At 31.1% G+C, this 19474-nt stretch overlaps 1 protein-coding gene across 2 annotated transcripts in view; it reads left to right on the top strand.

Annotated features, from left to right (window-relative positions):
• The window catches only part of LOC142319751 (uncharacterized), a 154628-nt gene extending 135400 nt beyond the window's left edge, over positions 1-19228 (top strand). For both annotated transcript variants that reach the window (XM_075357377.1, XM_075357378.1), the window contains exons 4-5: positions 14592-15204; positions 17699-19228. In XM_075357377.1, the coding sequence (XP_075213492.1) occupies positions 14592-15204; positions 17699-18771 (1686 nt within the window). In that variant the 3' untranslated portion in view covers positions 18772-19228. The remainder of the gene's footprint in view (positions 1-14591; positions 15205-17698) is intronic.
• Positions 19229-19474: the final 246 nt, after the last annotated feature.

Below are 19474 nucleotides of genomic sequence, written 5' to 3' on the forward strand. Positions count from 1 at the left end.
AGGAAGATTAAAGAAAAACAAACCAACATACTTGGCGTTTATAGACCTAGAAAAGGCTTTAGATAACGTAGACTGGAATAAAATGTTCAGCATTTAAAAAAAATTAGGGTTCAAATACAGAGATAGAAGAACAATTGCTAACATGTACAGGAACCAAACAGCAACAATAACAGTTGAAGAACATAAGAAAGGGAGTCTGACGAGGATGTTCCCTATCTCCGTTACTTTTTAATCTTTACATGGATCTAGCAGTTAATGATGTTAAAGAACAATTTAGATTCGGAGTAACAGTACAAGGTGAAAAGATAAAGATGCTACGATTTGCTGATGATATAGTAATTCTAGCCGAGAATAAAAAGGATTTAGAAGAAACAATGAACGGCATAGATGAAGTCCTACGCAAGAACTATCGCATGAAAATAAACAAGAATAAAACAAAAGTAATGAAATGTAGTAGAAATAACAAAGATGGACCGCTGAATGTGAAAATAGGAGGAGAAAAGATTATGGAGGTAGAAGAATTTTGTTATTTGGGAAGTAGAATTACTAAAGATGGACGAAGCAGGAGCGATATAAAATCCCGAATAGCACAAGCTAAACGAGCCTTCAGTAAGAAATATAATTTGTTTACATCAAAAATTAATTTAAATGTCAGGAAAAGATTTTTGAAAGTATATGTTTGGAGTGTCGCTTTATATGGAAGTGAAACTTGGACGATCGGAGTATCTGAGAAGAAAAGATTAGAAGCTTTTGAAATGCGGTGCTACAGGAGAATGTTAAAAATCAGATGGGTGGATAAAGTGACAAATGAAGAGGTATTGCGACAAATAGATGAAGAAAGAAGCATTTGGAAAAATATAGTTAAAAGAAGAGACAGACTTATAGGCCACATACTAAGGCATCCTGGAATAGTCGCTTTAATATTGGAAGGACAGGTAGAAGGAAAAAATTGTGTAGGCAGGCCACGTTTGGAATATGTAAAACAAATTTTTAGGGATGTAGGATGTAGAGGGTATACTGAAATGAAACGACTAGCACTAGATAGGGAATCTTGGAGAGCTGCATCAAACCAGTCAAATGACTGAAGACAAAAAAAATATATAAATTATAAAATTTAAGGCTTTTTCATAAATTAATATTAAGCTCATTACATGCCTGCATTCTTGTTTTACCATTTTAAAGCCTTCATGTAATAAAAAAAAAATTAAATAATAAATTTTGAGGTAATTATTTAACCTTCATGCAGTCTGTCAATAGTTAATATTCCTAAACTTTTATATAGAAGTTGTAGTGAGTCAATTTCTTCCTCTTACATAATATTTTCAAATTAAATTTTGGTATCCTCATAATTAAACATCTGGTATTAGTTTTAAAAATAGACTATCAGAAATGCAGTAGTGAAATTGAAATTTCATCAAGGCAAAATATATAAGCTTCATTATTTTCAAACTAAAAACGCTCTGTAATGTCACAAATATGTAGATCATTTTTATAAGCTTACAATTTAAATTCTTAACATGCTCAATCCATTTACTTTTTTAATTCTCAAGTATTTCATTTTTGTAACACCAGATAGCTGCAAGATTTAATTTTTTGCAATTCTCATAAATTTTCAAACTAGATTCAGATGGTTGACAGTTTTTATTCAAGAATCGCTATATTATGTATAATTAATATTCAGGGTTAATTAGTGATTTGCCAGCTTATCGCATAATGTTTTTAGACCCTTTTCAACCAGACTATAGACTATGTTCTTGTTTAATACCTGAATAAATGTGATAATTAAAGAGATAATCTATACTAAATTACTAGAATTTTTTAGAGAATTATTACATAATTGATTCCCAATAGACTAAAGAAAAAGCCAAATGTCATAAATTATAAGAATAAATTTAATTTGAAATTTGATATTACAACATTCAGTATTCTTAAATCTCATGAACAACATAAACTACCTAATAGCATTTTCTCTATCAAAGTACTTTTTTCTTGATGAATCAATTCATCAAGAAAAATTCAATTCACCACAGAAGCTTACAGCTCTATTTGATAGTTACAAACATTTTTGGTTTTGTAAACTTAAAATAGCTACATCATTTGCCATATTTTTTTCATAAGTGCACGTACAAATAAATTTGTAATAATCCAAACACATTACCATCCTCCTGGGGTAGTGGGTAAAAAACAATTCTACAAAATATAAATATTTTTTGTCTCAGAATTTAAGCTTTAAACAAGTTTTTTTTATTTCAATATATATATTTTTTTAAATTTTATAGATTTAAATTTTTTTACTTTTTTCTAATAATTTTAATTAATTAGTGCATGCATTGAAAGAATAATTCTCTTATTTAACATATGCTTTTTTAATGTTGTAAAAATATCAGAAGGATTATAATCAGTTTTAATTTCTTTATTTAATTATTTTTAATAAAAAGTCCCTTCCTTAAATTTTGTTGAATAAACCTTTTCATTCCATTTTAATTTATTACAAACTTAAAAGGGATAAAATAACATTAGATAAGATTGAAGAAAAAATTAATTTGTAATAAAATAAAAACAGATGAATAGAAATGTAATATCTAAAGTTGAATATTTAATAAAAACAAATGGATAAAAACATAATATTAAACCTTAAATATTTAACATCCAGAATGTTTTCTGCTTGTTAATTAAATTTTATACTCTTATAATCATTTTTAAGTGTACTTCATACATTTTCTTTTATTATTTGTGTGTGTTTTTTTATTAGAATATTTTCGTTGATAATTATTGTATTTATTATTACTAACTTCTAATAAAAGTTACATGTTTAAAATTTATAAAATCTTTGTTTTAATAAAACACCTTCATTTTAGAAAAAAGGTCAAGTACTGATTTCAGTACTAGTGTTACATAACGATAAAAAGTAAAAATAATCAAATTTTTATGATATTTATATGAATTTTCCTTTTCCTTCTAGCTGGCATAGCCAGCTAGAAGTGGGAAATTTTTGATATTGAGGGAATAAAATTTAAAAGGTTGAATAAACTAATTCAGACATAAAAAAAATTGGTACAAACAAACAAACCTTTTCATGCAAAATTAAAAATCTTAAATAAAAAACTTAAAAATAATAGTTTTAAGGTCCTGAAACATGTAGGAAAAAGTGGACAAGTTTCAATTTTTTTTGAATTGGTCAAGCAACCTGCTATGTGTTTTTGGGACACTTCAAATGGATTGAAGCCAGCTTCAATTTTTTTCATACTTTAATATACCACAATATATATGCTTAGGATCAGGAAAATACAAGATCTAAATAACAGAAAACAGGTTTGGACAGCTATGAACTGTGCAAGGTGAAAGTCTGAGTTGTGATATCAGTATTCTAAATTATCTAACAAGTTTTGCAAGTTATGGTGACCAGTTAAGATGACAATCTATTCTTTGGAGATAGGTTAAACTTTTATGGTTAAACTATAAACTAATCTTAATAGTTGTTCAAAGTCAGTTGAAGATAACCGACAGTCCTCTTCATAATGTGATTATCCAGTGTACACAAGAATAGCACTGTGTAACATGTGGTGTAGTCTCTCTCTGTTGTAAGTATGATTACATTAAAACATAAATTAAGCCACATGTCCTGCGGGAATGTTAAGTATTGCCATACTTTGGTAATTTATCCCTAACTTCTCAACACAAAAATCTAACCTTAATATTAACGTCTCTCCATAGATTGAATTAGCATCTGAACAGGTCTTAATAACTCGCAAAGTAATAACTAATTAACTATAGAACTTATAATGCAGTGTGGACTTTAACCCTACATAGGTCATTAGCTGTCCGAAACTGCTTTCTGACATTAGATCTTGTGTTTTCATGATCCTAAGCGTATCTACTACAGTATATTAAAGTATAAAACAGATTAAAGTTGATCAAGTAATTGCTCAGGTTACCAAATTAAAAAAAAAATGTTGTAATTATTTTGAAAATTAAAATTAGAAAAAATTATACTTATGAAATCAAAACTCTAAATTTGTATTATTTTTTGGTTTCCCTAAATATAATTTTGAAATAATAAATATGAAAATTTTTTAGGGCTGCAACCAATAAATACAAAAACTGAAATGGATAAATAATTATTTACACTTTTAGAAACCTTATTGTCCTGTGCACTCCTCTTCCAATTCAGAGAAGTCCCTTATTGAATAAAATTTTGAAATTCATCATAAAGTCATTCTGAAAAAACATAGGTCCTCTGTAGGAGATAATCCTCTCATACTCTGAGAATGACATTTCCAGTCACATATTCCAGACACACAAAAAAAAACTGCACCAATAAGATGTATTGTTTGTTATGCAATCAACATAAGAAAGGAATCACGATATTATTGCTGTGAATGTGTTGGTATTTGTGCTGCTCCTTGTTTTGAAATTTCCACACTAAGAAGAAAAAGTTTCATATTTCAAAAACATTCAAATTCATTAAAAAAAAAAAAAACTAGTTTTAAACTGAAATATAGTAACAACTCTGTGAACTGGCAAATGTGAATATATGTTGTTACTGTGTGATCTTGATCTCTGATTGCCTAAATTCATAAATATTAATAAACTATTTCCATAAAAAATAATTCAATAGTTTTTACGGTAAAGTGTCGATTTGTTATCATATATGTTTTTTTTATTCTGAGAAAAATATACAAAGATGTAAATTCACATCCTTTCGTAATCATCATATAAACTTATTTCACCATGACCCAATGAGATAATTATATTTATGACATGTAAGCAAAGTGTAGTCTGGTAGAGACTCAGATCATCCATTCCTGAGACGTATGTTTAATTAAACCCCAACCACCAAAATATACAAGTAAAATATACAAGTAAATATACAAGTATATACACAGTTTAGTTTTTAAATTCGTATAAAAACATCTGATTTTTACAAGGATTTCAACCTGAGAACCTTCAACTTTGGAAATCAGCTGTTAAAACAACTTATTTCTGACAAGTTAACCACTAGACCAGCCTGGTGGGTTAAATATATATTATTATTATTATTATTATCAACATCTTTTATGACCTTTTATCATCTTTTATGAGTATCATTTTAGTCAGTCTTTTTTCCAAGTCTCTTTGATGCGACTATTTGGGCCATGTGGTCCTCCCACTACTTTTCCATACATTTTGATGTTTGCGCCCTTTCTAGTGTTGAAAATGTTCATGTTGTGAGTTTTTATCTTGTGAGTGTGAAGCAAGTGTTCATGATTTTCTCCTTTAATTTTATCTTATCTGTGGCATCTATTGGTGCAAGGTCAATTTCTTTCAGATCCTCTCTTATTTCTCTGACCCATCTGCATTCTGACTTGGTGATTTTCGAGTCAAGATTGTACTATATTAGCAGTTTCAGAAGTCTTGAATATTACATCCTCATGATATGTCGAAAGAATCCTAATCTCCTCTCATGCATGGTATCAGTGATGGATTCTAACTCTTTGTATACAACTTTGTTTGGCACAATCCACCACTGCCCATCTTTCTAGTACTTTTTATCAATGCAAGTTCTTCCTATTATTCTTTCAATCTTCTGGAATCTGTATGTCTTTGATTGTTTGTTGAGGTGGAAGAATGTTTGCTGAATAAGTGGTTTATGGTTTTATAACTGTGTTTTAGTGTCTTATCTTTGCATTTATTGATAGGCATTTTTATTTTAAGTGTACCAGGTTAATTTTTGAGCTTTAGCTAGTTTATTTCTTCTTATTTGGATAAAGGAATTTTTATTTAGGTTGTTTGTTACTATTTCTCCAAAATATTTAAATTGGGTTACTATTTTGATTTCATTACAGTTTTTCTTTTTAACTGTGTTATTTTTTCAGGGCATAATTTCTGCCTTTTCAAATATAATTTTTAGGCCAATTTTATTTGCAATGTTTTGAAGTTCTAATATCTGTGATTTAGTTTCATTGATGTCATTTTTGCAAATGACATTGATGTAACCTCCCTGGTATTCTCCTAGTTATTTCTTGAGTGGTGGTCCGATCCTGTTGAGGATGATTCTTGAAAGAATGTTTATGTTGTGTCTAGGAGTGAGATTTCCCTGTAATTGTTAGGGTCTGTTTTGTCTTCTTTTTTTTGTAGCAAATGGATGAGGGATGTCATCCACTGTTCTGGTAGTTCTTCTTTGATCCAGATATTGACAAGCTGTTGATGAAGAGCAATTTTTGCTGATCTTCCTGCATGTTTTCACATCTCTCCAAGTCTGACCCTCTCATGCTGCTAATTCTTCATCTCACCCAGTGCTTGGTAGACTACTTTGATTGTGGGACAGTTGATGTTTTCCAATGTTGTTACTGGGATGTTGCTGTTAAAGTTTAAGAATTCTGTTGATTCTTCACAATTTAGGAGTTTGTTGAAATATTTAACAAGGATTTCCATGTTTTCTTTATTTTCATGAGCCAGTTTTTATTCTTTGTTAATAAGGTTGGGAATTGTAATTTTGGAACTCATTTTTGAAGGTTATTTTAGTATCTCTAGACTGTGTTGTATTGAATTCTTCTTCTATTGACTTCAGTGTGTTTTAATGATGTAGTCTCTTTATTCTCCTTAGGGATTGGGTGGTTTCTTTTCTTTGTTTTACTAGATTTTGGAAGGATATTTCTAATTTTTGGAATTAGTGAAAAGCAATGCTTGATGTCTATTTTCAACTGTTCAGTCACATTTGTCATTCCAACATTGATGTTTTTGTACAGATTTTTGTTGTGGCTAATTCTTCTGCGATTTGTTTAATCTGTTGACTAGATCAAGTTTATCCGTGATTGCTATGTTTTTGGTTGTTTTTTGGTCATTTTCATTCTTGATTTAGTCAGATAGAATCCATATTTCTTTTAGTTTTAGGGGCTTGGGTTTGTTGTTTTCTTTGGTAAGTAAATTTAATTTTGACTATATAGTTATTGGATCCAGTGTCTACTCCTTGGAGAACTTTTATATTGTAGATCTCCTGTGTTGGTGTTTATCCATGAAGACACAGTCTAGTTACCATTCTCTTTTAGTGTGATCAAGGTGTTTCCAGGTTTTGATTTTTTTGAGGTTTGCTCTTGAAATATGTGGATTTCAAGATTAGGGTGTGGTTTTTACAGAGATCAATGAATCTCTGTCCATTTTTGTTTGTTTTCTTTTGGGCAGGCCATTTTCCAATGATGTTGTGATCTTCTTCCTCTGCTTAGTTGAGCATTGAAGTTTTCAATTAATTGTTTAACATGGATTTTGGGGATGTTATTTATAGCTAGGTCGAGTAGATATCAGAACCTTTCTGCTTCTTTACGGTCTTTTGGAGAATTATTTTTATTATTAGTGAATGCATGGGTGTTTATTATAGTATAGATTTTATTAAACGCATTTGAGGTGCATGTTGAGATTCTTGGGGATTGTGAATTGAATTCTTGTATAGAGTTTACTATTTTGAGGCTGACTAAAAAGGCTATTCCAAACTGTGGGACATTTTTCACCATTCACTTTCCAGGTATACCTTTGCAGAGTCTATATCTTTGAGATTCCAGGCATCCTGGTCAGTGTTTCTTATTCCGGCAGACCCATGATGAGAATTTTGTGTTGGTTCAATCGGTCAGTTATTTATTTTTAGTTTACCAGTCTGCAGCAGTGAGTTTACATTATGTATATATTTTTCTTATTTGTGTGTGTAGTGTTAGGGCATTCCAATGCTTCCAATTGCATTTTATCTTCTAAGTGGCAGCCCTCTGTATTCGAATACTGCCTTTTCTGACTGAACTCTAGTGTTGCTTGGTTCAGCCAGTGGAATATTTCTTTAATGACCTTTCAGGGATGCCTCTCAAGACGTCACCTGTCAAACTAGGTTCCAAGTTACAACTCTAAATGTGATCTAGTGAGGTGTGATTTCATGATAAATAAAGCTGTGAAGTTCGTTTAGATTCAGTTCACTGGACTAATTTCTCCTATTTGTTTTGGATATCTCAAAGCGCACCCCGTGAAGGCTCAATCTGACTTTTGTTAAAGTTTTCATTTTGGAGAAAAGTTACAAAGTCTGATCCTAAATGTTACCCCCAAATATATATACAATATAATATTCTTTCAGCCTCTGCAAAGCATAGAATTAGAGAAACACTCTGACCTTTAATCTTTTACTTCATCAAAACGCTTTTGGGCCTAAGCCCATCCTCAGTTATATCTTTTATAAATTCTAACTGTTTACAATTTACACAATAACTCTATTAGCTCTTTACATTTTGTAATCTTTTTGCAATTGTAGCATTTAATTTTATAAATACCGGAAGAATCCAATAAAACGAAAACTCCTGTTATTATTTCAATTTATAAATCCAATGAATATTATATGAAAATAGTTTTTAAAAAATTAATAACCCAACAATAAAGTTTTAAACATTACAAAAGATCTCATAGTCAAATACAAGGAAATATTTAATTATAATAATAAATTAAAATATCATAGCAGGTTATACCCATATATACACCTTACGCTCCAAATCTTACAGATTTCACAAAATTGAAGGTATACCTATGAGACCAATAATTAATTTCAAAACAACCCCAAGTTATATTATTACTGTAATTATTCATAAAGCAATTAGATCAAAGATAAATTTAGAATAAAAATATAATATAAAAACAGGTATGAATTAATAAATTAAATAAGTTAAAAATAATTAATAATGAAACTAAAATGATTAACTTTGATATAAATAATATGTACCCAAATATACCCATTGATTATAGAATCTCAATATTTTTTTTTTTTTTTTTTTGTCTTCAGTCATTTGACTGGTTTGATGCAGCTCTCCAAGATTCCCTATCTAGTGCTAGTCATTTCATTTCAGTATACCCTCTACATCCTACATCCCTAACAATTTGTTTTACATATTCCAAACGTGGTCTGCCTACACAATTTTTCCCTTCTACCTGTCCTTCCAAAATTAAAGCGACTATTCCAGGATGCCTTAGTATGCGGCCTATAAGTCTGTCTCTTCTTTTAACTATATTTTTCCAAACGCTTCTTTCTTCATCTATTTGCCGCAATACCTCCTCATTTATCACTTTATCCACCCATCTGATTTTTAACATTCTCCTATAGCACCACATTTCAAAAGCTTCTAACCTTTTCTTCTCAGATACTCCGATCGTCCAAGTTTCACTTCCATATAAAGCGACACTCCAGACATACACTTTCAAAAATCTTTTCCTGACATTTAAATTAATTTTTGATGTAAAAAACTTATATTTCTTACTGAAGGCTCGTTTAGCTTGTGCTATTCGGCATTTTATATCGCTCCTGCTTCGTCCATCTTTAGTAATTCTACTTCCCAAATAACAAAATTCTTCTACCTCCATAATCTTTTCTCCTCCTATTTTCACATTCAGTGGTCCATCTTTGTTATTTCTACTACATTTCATTACTTTTGTTTTGTTCTTGTTTATTTTCATGCGATAGTTCTTGCGTAGGACTTCATCTATGCCGTTCATTGTTTCTTCTAAATCCTTTTTATTCTCGGCTAGAATTACTATATCATCAGCAAATCGTAGCATCTTTATCTTTTCACCTTGTACTGTTACTCCGAATCCAAATTGTTCTTTAACATCATTAACTGCTAGTTCCATGTAAAGATTAAAAAGTAACGGAGATAGGGAACATCCTTGTCGGACTCCCTTTCTTATTACGGCTTCTTTCTTATGTTCTTCAATTGTTACTGTTGCTGTTTGGTTCCTGTACATGTTAGCAATTGTTCTTCTATCTCTGTACTTGAACCCTAATTTTTTAAGAATGCTGAACATTTTATTCCAGTCTATGTTATCGAATGCCTTTTCTAGGTCTATAAACGCCAAGTATGTTGGTTTGTTTTTCTTTAATCTTCCTTCTACCATTAATCTGAGGCCTAAAATTGCTTCCCTTGTCCCTACCTATACTTTTCCTGAAACCAAATTGGTCTTCTCCTAACACTTCTTCCACTCTCCTCTCAATTCTTCTGTATAGAATTCTAGTTAAGATTTTTGATGCATGACTAGTTAAACTAATTGTTCTGTATTCTTCACATTTATCTGCCCCTGCTTTCTTTGGTATCATGACTATAACACTTTTTTTGAAGTCTGACGGAGATTCCCCTTTTTCATAAATATTACACACCAGTTTGTATAATCTATCAATCGCTTCCTCACCTGCACTGCGCAGTAATTCTACAGGTATTCCGTCTATTCCAGGAGCCTTTCTGCCATTTAAATCTTTTAATGCTCTCTTAAATTCAGATCTCAGTATTGTTTCTCCCATTTCATCCTCCTCAACTTCCTCTTCTTCCTCTATAACACCATTTTCTAATTCATTTCCTTCGTATAACTCTTCAATATATTCCACCCATCTATCGACTTTACCTTTCGTATTATATATTGGTGTACCATCTTTGTTTAACACATTATTAGATTTTAATTTATGTACCCCAAAATTTTCCTTAACTTTCCTGTATGCTCCGTCTATTTTACCAATGTTCATTTCTCTTTCCACTTCTGAACACTTTTCTTTAATCCACTCTTCTTTCACCAGTTTGCACTTCCTGTTTATAGCATTTCTTAATTTTCGATAGTTCCTTTTACTTTCTTCATCACTAGCATTCTTATATTTTCTACGTTCATCCATCAGCTGCAATATATCGTCTGAAACCCAAGGTTTTCTACCGGTTCTCTTTATTCCGCCTAAGTTTGCTTCTGCTGATTTAAGAATTTCCTTTTTAACATTCTCCCATTCTTCTTCTACATTTTCTACCTTATCTTTTTTACTCAGACCTCTTGCGATGTCCTCCTCTTCCTCAAGCTTCTCTAAATTCCACCGATTCATCTGACACCTTTTCTTCAGGTTTTTTAACCCCAATCTACATTTCATTATCACCAAATTATGGTCGCTATCAATGTCTGCTCCAGGGTAAGTTTTACAGTCAACGAGTTGATTTCTAAATCTTTGCTTAACCATGATATAATCTATCTGATACCTTGCAGTATCGCCTGGCTTTTTCCAAGTGTGTATTCTTCTATTATGATTTTTAAATTGGGTGTTGGCAATTACTAAATTATACTTCGTGCAAAACTCTATAAGTCGGTCCCCTCTTTCATTCCTTTTGCCCAGCCCGTATTCACCCACTATATTTCCTTCCTTGCCTTTTCCAATGCTTGCATTCCAATCTCCAACTATTATTAAATTTTCATCTCCTTTTACGTGTTTAATTGCTTCATCAATCTCTTCGTATACACACTCTACCTCATCATCATCATGGGCGCTTGTAGGCATATAGACGTTAACAATCGTTGTCGGTTTAGGTTTTGATTTTATCCTTATTACAATGATTCTATCGCTATGCGTCTTGAAATATTCTACTCTCCTTCCTATTTTCTTGTTCATCACGAAACCTACTCTTGCCTGCCCATTATTTGACGCTGAATTAATTACTCTAAAATCCCCTGACCAAAAGTTTACAATATTAATACAAGGATAAGACAAAAAGTAAAGTGCGATTTAACATACGAGTACTATTTATTTTATTTTCCCACGTAAATGAAATATGCGTGAAACATTTCTTTTTTAACATGAACCCTTCCTTCTTTTATCCATTTTTTAACATGCTTTTTTTTAACAAGCAGAGAAAAAGAAAAGAAATTTTCAGTCTGGTGTGTAGCTGTTTGCACTACTTCTATGATTTCGTCAACAGAACAAAAATAATTCCCTTACAGCTTATTTATCAGGACCAAAAAGATGAAAATTTTTCGAAGCCAGTTCAGGATTGCCCCTCTCCCTAGTACTCCTGACCTGGCTCAAAATCATACTGAACCAGAAGTAGTATAAAAGTCAAAATTAAGATCTCTAAGATAAAGGATTGTTTTGTTGGCTGTATAATGATGATTATCCTGAAGCAAAATCACTTGTTTGAAACTGCTTATTTATTTGCTTTTGTACTTGAATTTTGCATTTAATGATCACAGCAGTTTCACTAATCACTATTTCACCTTTACGTATGAAGTGAATAAAAACTGGGCCTTCCATATCCTAGAATATCACTATCATCATCTTTCCTGGAGATATGTGAGTTTTGAATTTTTTGCCATAGGAGATGAAGGATGTTTCCATATTAAACTCCGCTTATTCAGAATGATAGACCTATGTCTGTCTCATCAGCAGTTATTATCTGCTTCAGAAATGATCCCCCCCTTCATCTTCATAAAGTGTCAAAATGTTCTTGAAAAATTTCAAACAAGCAAAGTTTAAAGAATCATACATAATTGAAAATACTGAACAGTGGTTTGTACTTTATTCAACTTCACGTGCAACTTCAATTACTTTAATTCTACAATTATGCTGAGTCATTTGTTTAACAACTTAAATGTTACTGTTTGAAATGGATGGCCTTCCTTTCCATTGTTCATCACAAAGTGAAATTCCAATTTTTAAAGTGATCAATCCAGTTGTAGAACTTGCTTCCATTCTAACAATTCTCTCCATATTGCTATTTAAATGTACAAATAATCTGTTACTTTCCTCCCTTCTGAGTTGAGAAAATGTAACACTGCTCACATTTCTTCCTTTGTGCATTTAAGCAAACAAGCACTCATTTTAAATTCCTTTTTAAACATAACTACAAACAGCTAATAATGGAACAATACTCCTGTTGTCTAGATGACACAAAGTTTTGATTTATAGCAGAACAGCCAGGGAGTTGTAATACATATAATTGGGAGGGAAATAAAAATTTCCCTTCACTTTTTCGATTTTCCTTGTATAATATTTTGTCATATTAATATACTTAGTTGATTACTAAAATAATTATTTACACTTGAATTTTAGGTTGCTAATATTTTCATGAAACTTTAATAACTAAATTATAATTAATTACTAAATTTTATATGAAAAACTGTTTATCTTTTATACATCAATTCAAATCAGTGTTCTGAAAAAGTGACTACAGTTTTATTACGTAAGGTATTTACTTTTATTCTCTTAGTAACAACATAGTAATGCTCATTTATGAATTTTAATAAAGAGAAATAGATGACAGTTAATAATGTTAATCTTGACTGGAACCCAGAAGAAATTGCAAATACTTACCTGGGTAATTCAAAAAGGACTTCACAACCTCAAAAGCATATAAAAATTGATTGAGATAAATTACAGACTTGATCGAGGCCCCACTTCATAGAAAAACACATCAAGTTTATTGTGAATGGTTATTTTAAATTTCTGTAACTTACATTTGTAATGCGACTTCCATTTGTAATATGTCATACATCCCACATAAAGTCAATTTCATTCCAGAATGTAGCCAGCAAATCAGGCATTAATTTGAGTTTAGCTTAACAAGATCAAAAGATTTAGGTGGGACATAAACCCGATTTTTAATGAAACCTCAGAAGAAAAAATCTAGCAGGGTCAAATCTGAAGAGCAAGGTGGCCAAATAATTGAACCTTCACAACCAATCCATCAATCTTGGAATAAACTATTAAGAAAATCTCAGACTTCTAGGTGGTAGTAAGATGGTGTCCCATCTTGCTGATAGTAATGGCATCCATCTTGGTTATCATCTTCTAATTGAGGAATTAGAAAATTTTTAAGCATGTCCATATAAACAATACCATTTACGGTTGCCTCCTGGAAAAAGGATTGCCACAAAAATAATTGATCTTAGGATTGTCACGAATGTGCTCAAAAGTTTCACGAGGGTTTTCACTACCCCATATTTGGCAATTATGGGTGTTCAACCTGCCACTGATATGTAATGTTGACTAAATTACAATGTCTAGAAATGTATTACTGTCTGCAATTGTATCCATCATTACCACACAAAACTGCACCCGAGCAACTTTGTCGTCATCTGTAATGTGTTGAACCATGGTTAGTTTGTATGGCTTCAAATGCAATCAATTATATAATACGTGCAAAACAGTCATTTGCGAAACTCTAGTCTCAATGAAGGTTTGGTGCCAAGAGTAAGTTGTATGCCTACTTTGCTCTTTATGAAAATTATGTTGAACTGCAGTTGCTGACTGCAGATCGTGAAACTAAAACACACAGTGAGCATATTCCACACCAGTAAATGTATCCATTTTTAATAACTGGTGACAGTGCTGGTGGTTGATTTCAGTACTAAAGAACTTAGCAAGTCAAAATTTGATGGGTTTCACTATGAAACAACACCTCAACCAAATCTATAAGTTCTCTAAATAAACCCCTATGTGCCTTCAAAGTTCTGAAGTCCTCTTTGAATCACCTGGTACTTGTTAATTGTTAATTAATGAGAATAGACCATGGTAGACGTATTTGCACCACTGAGTGTATATGGATGTTTTCAACATATAATTGATATTATTGAAATTTCCTCTAAGAAGATGAGCATGAGAGGTGATTTTAGAATCAATGTTCAAATTATTTCCCTTTTCTTCTGAATCACTCTGTATTTGACTGATAGCATAACAAGTTTCATATGGTATTTGTTTTATTTATTTAAACCAAAAATGATTTATTTTGTTCTTTAAGAATTGCTTAGTTATTCTCATTATTATTCTGTTAAACATGGACTACTGTTTGTTTCAGGGTCTGTCAAGCATTACGTTCCTGGACTTAAGCGACAATGTACTCACTTCAATATCACCAGATGCTTTTATACGACTCCCACTGCTAAAGATTTTAAGACTTCAAGGAAATAGGCTTGGAGTTGGAGTTGTTTCTTCTTTGAGAGGGTTTAGAGCTTTAGAAGAATTAGATCTAAGTGGAAACTCCTTGGCAGGCCCTTTAGGACCCAAAACACTGCCTCGATTACCAAGTCTAAAACTTTTGACTTTAGCGCATAATCAACTCAGTAGTGTTTCACGTGGTGCATTAGCTGGATTGGATCAACTAACTTCTTTGTCTTTACATCATAATCAAATTGACGTCCTTGAAGATCATGCATTCAGAGCAGTTGGAACATTAATGCAACTTGATCTTGCCCACAATAGAATGGTTGCAGTTTCTGGTGCATCACTGGCACATCTTACAAACCTCTCAAAACTTGATGTCTCTCATAATTTCCTTCGAGCACTTACTTCTGACTTAATATTTCCTCTTAAAAATCTCCAGGAGCTTCGACTTGATGATAATAATATCTCTATGGTTGCTTCTGATGCTTTGTCAACAAATCCTAAACTTACAAGACTGACACTCTCAGGTACACTTAAATTTTTTAAATAGTCTTATTAATATTACTTCTAATTTATTACTTTTGTCAAAATCTGAAGATAATCTTTAAATCTGCAATTAAATAATTTACAGTGGTATAAATGAAATCTAAAATTATAAAATACTGTAAAACTTATGAAATATATGCAAGTGACTTATATAAATCTAACCTGTAATTATTTATTTTAATCAATCGGATTGTATCTAAATCTTTCTGCCCAGTAACCAGGTAAATTACTGTTTGGATATTAATTTAAAACATTGACTACCATGCAATATTTAGGAACACTCATTCAGGCTACCAGTTTGGTTTGTTTTCTTTTAATTTTTATTGGTGTATCACTCCTTATATTTATTACTTCATTGTAATTTATTTTTTAAAATTAAAAATGGTAATACCACTGAAACACATAACCTACAGAAATGATTTTTTTTTATGTAAGGCATATGAATTAAATATTACATAAATAATTTTAAAACTATTTTTGAAATAATAGACAAAGCCGAATCTATTGTTGTATGTGTATTTTTAATAACTTACTTCAAAACACTTTATTTTATTTGTTACTTGTAAAAAAATTAATTTGTAAAAGCCTAACATCAACAAAAGGGTTAAAAAATGAAATCTAGCACCATTTTTATCAAACAGCTTAATAAAGTTTTTGAAAAGCTCTAATAATACATGGAGTGAAGGTAGAAGACTCATTTCCAAGTTACTAGTGGGGGTTGTACAACATTTTTCTGTCCAGATTTAAGTGCTTCATGCTTTGGCCACTCTTTCCTGATATGATTTATTTTGTCCCTGTTGTTCCACTTGCACAAAACTCAACAAAATTTAGTGTAACCAAACTGCCAACCCATCAATAACATAACTTTTAAATCTCAACATGTAGCCTTTGAACTAATTTTTGAAGACTCATTGAACAGTCTTCACTCTGTAGAGTTACATTCCTGATAAAATGCATCACAAATATTGTTACATTACACTAAATTATTTTCTTCATAAAATAAATCTTGAAACTCTTCCTATGGTTATGAAAGAAACATAATTTAGTGTTAATATGGAGAACATTTCAGCCTTTCAGTCTAGATCCAAAAAGCCTAGCTAGTTTCTTTAAGAAGTTCAAATCCCAAAAAAAGTTGTTAAATTCACTAAGTTATCAAATGAGGTTCTTGGAAAGAGGATTCTGCTTCAAAAGTAGGTTCATCTTGCTCCTCATATTGAACTTAGCAGCACAGGTAAGTCCTCATCATGAGGCACTGGCTTTATAGCAGAGAGTAAATTCAAGTACTGCACTGTGTGGTTTGGATTTACTAAATTATTCCTTTTATTTTTATAAAATAGAAATAACAGTGTGACAAATGGTCTTGTGATTCATGCTACAATATGGCAAAATTCATGTGCAGATACCCACAGCCCAGTCTGTCAAACATTTCATCTAGATCAAACAGCAGTTGTGAGGGAATGAAAACACACAGTGTCCATTCACTGTGAATAACAAATATTAGTGAAACAATATTAGTGAGTTAATTGTATGATTCAGAGTCTGTTGTGTGCTGACATGTCGGATCATCATGCATATATTTCTATTACCTTCATAAAGTTATGTTTGTCTCCTATCCTCTGTCATTTAAAATATTTTTTTAAGTACATAAGTTATTCCTAAAAAAATAAATAGCATTCCACAAAAAAAATTCAAAAATGTTATCACAAAAAGTGTGGTTTATGGAAAACTCTAAATGCATTTTTGAATTCATCATCAAAAGTTACATTAGGATCACAATAAAACTTTCATGTAACAAAAACTGTGTTTATTGTGTTGTTATTCATGTTTATAACAAGAAGTACCATTCACTTTAACAAAAAGAATAAAAGAACAGGTATGTAACCTTGAAAACATGAAACTCAAGTAGTATAAATGCAGTAATTAACAAGTGGAACAATCTCTTTTGCTTAGTTTTGTCAAGTCATACGGTAGTTCACAACTTAAAGAAGCCCTTTCAAGATTGTAGATCTGTTATGGATAGTCAGGTAGATCTAACAAGTCAGAAAAACAAACTAAAAGATTTTGCAAGCAGTAATTCAGATGCTAAGAAAATTGACAAAAATTTATGTACTGATGAAAGTAGAATCTATCAAATGAATATTTATTTACATCTAAATATTTGAGATTAAACAAAGTTAATATGAACTGAAGTTAATTAACTTACTTTAAATGAAATAGTTCAGGTGATCCGATTAAAAATTTAATTTCCTCTGCCATAAAAATAGAGGAATTTGAAGCAGTTGATCAAAATGCGAATTCTATCATATCATGAAGTAACTTAAATTGAGAATATTTTTTTTTGATAGCTGCAGTTCCACAACCAATGTATCTTATTTTGTTTTGATCTTTTTTTCAGTATATTCAAATATTTTCTGCAGGATAAATAATGATAATGATAATAATAATAATAATAATAATAAAAATGATTTTTTTCAGAAAATCCTCATAATTGTGACTGCAGTTTATCTCAGTTTGCTAGTTGGTTAAATGCTTCTACCTTTCTACCAAGTTCAGATAAAGCTACAGCTGTTTGTGCAACTCCTCCTCAACTTGAAAATGGATTAGTTCAAGAATTAACTGCAAGTGATTTTGTATGTGGAGATTTAGGGGAAACTTTACCTCCAGCAGAAGGACCTCTGGCTACTCCTATGCCAGTATCTGGTACTAGAGTTGTTCTAAGAGGATTTCAGTATGATGGTGTAAAAGTTTCACTGTTATGGAGTGTTGAAGCAAATTCTGCTTCATATTCCTGTGATGCCTTATTTGTTTATGAAGAATTAGGAGTTCATGAAGTTCTTCTTGAGTCAAATCCTTTGAAATGTGATTCATCACAACTTGTTGATCCAAGAAGTTTATCATTAGCACTTTCAGCAACAGATTTACAGCCCGGTCATCGTTATCGTTATTGTGTTGTCCTCTTAGAAGGTAGAGGAGGAAGAGATGATTCAGCTCTTGTGTTGGGATGTAGTGAAGTTATACCACTTATACCAACAGCTAAATCACAAGCACAACCTATACCAGGAAGAACTCATATTGCTAATCTAGATGCAAACCTTACTGCTCTTGGAACCATGGCAATTGCAATCCATCTTTGGAGCGATCAGACAGATCCACATTGTATCGTAACAGTGAGTGTATTTGTTGATGGTACACTAGTTGCTCAAAGACATTTAAATTGTTCTTTACCTTGGACTGTAGTACATGGTCTTCCTAATGGACCTTACCAAGTCTGTGCCACTTTGGGTGATTTTCCACCAACTGAACCAAAAACACGTTGCGTTACTGTTATGCAAGCAAATGATCAAACACATAACCTTCTTCTTAACAGAATATTAACTATTAGTTTATTTGTATTAAGTGGTTTATTACTGATTGCAGTCTACCATACTATTAGGAGGCTACTTAAAAGGCCGAAACCTATGAGAACACATCAGTGTTTCTTACCTGTTGCTCAACCGGATGAACAACATGCAAGATATGTTAAACTTCAAGCGACTACTAAACTGTAATTAATGTAAATATTAATTTTGTAAATAAACATGTAACATACAACAGATATTTTAACTTTTTATGTAAAGGGTAATAATATGAACAAAACAGTTTATACCTATTGACAAAATCTTTAACAATTACACAGACTGCTTATTTTACACAATCAGTAACTATGACTGAAAATATAAAGTAATGAATCTATAATTTTAATTTTTTATAAACTTGTTTTAGTGGATTTTGTTTCACACTTTTTTTTGATAAAAAAGTGTAACATAAATGTTTAATCACTTACGCATTATTATGTAAATAACATATACCTTATGTTTGTTTCTATATTGCTTATCTTGTATAGTTAAGTTGATTGTGAAAAAAATTTTAGTAACTTCATACATCTAAGTAAAATTGTGATTTCTTTTTTATTTTTTCTGTATATATATCAGAATTTTTTTTGTAATTAAAAGTGATACATAATGATTTTTTTTTCATTTATTTATTTATTTTTTTATATAATCATTCTTAATATTTAATGAAATGAAATGCAGCCGAAATAAAAATAATAACAGATTTTATAAAACCTTATGTTAAGTGATTTATTAAATTTTTCCAATAGACTTCTAATAATCCAGTGTGTAAAAATCTGAGATTTGAAGGCACACTTCATTTGTGTTCAAATAAAGCTTACTTTTTTATCCCTATTTAAGATGTGTTTGTCACTAGTTA

This window comes from Lycorma delicatula, chromosome 2 (assembly GCF_047948215.1).
Source record: "Lycorma delicatula isolate Av1 chromosome 2, ASM4794821v1, whole genome shotgun sequence".
NCBI lineage: Eukaryota > Metazoa > Arthropoda > Insecta > Hemiptera > Fulgoridae > Lycorma > Lycorma delicatula.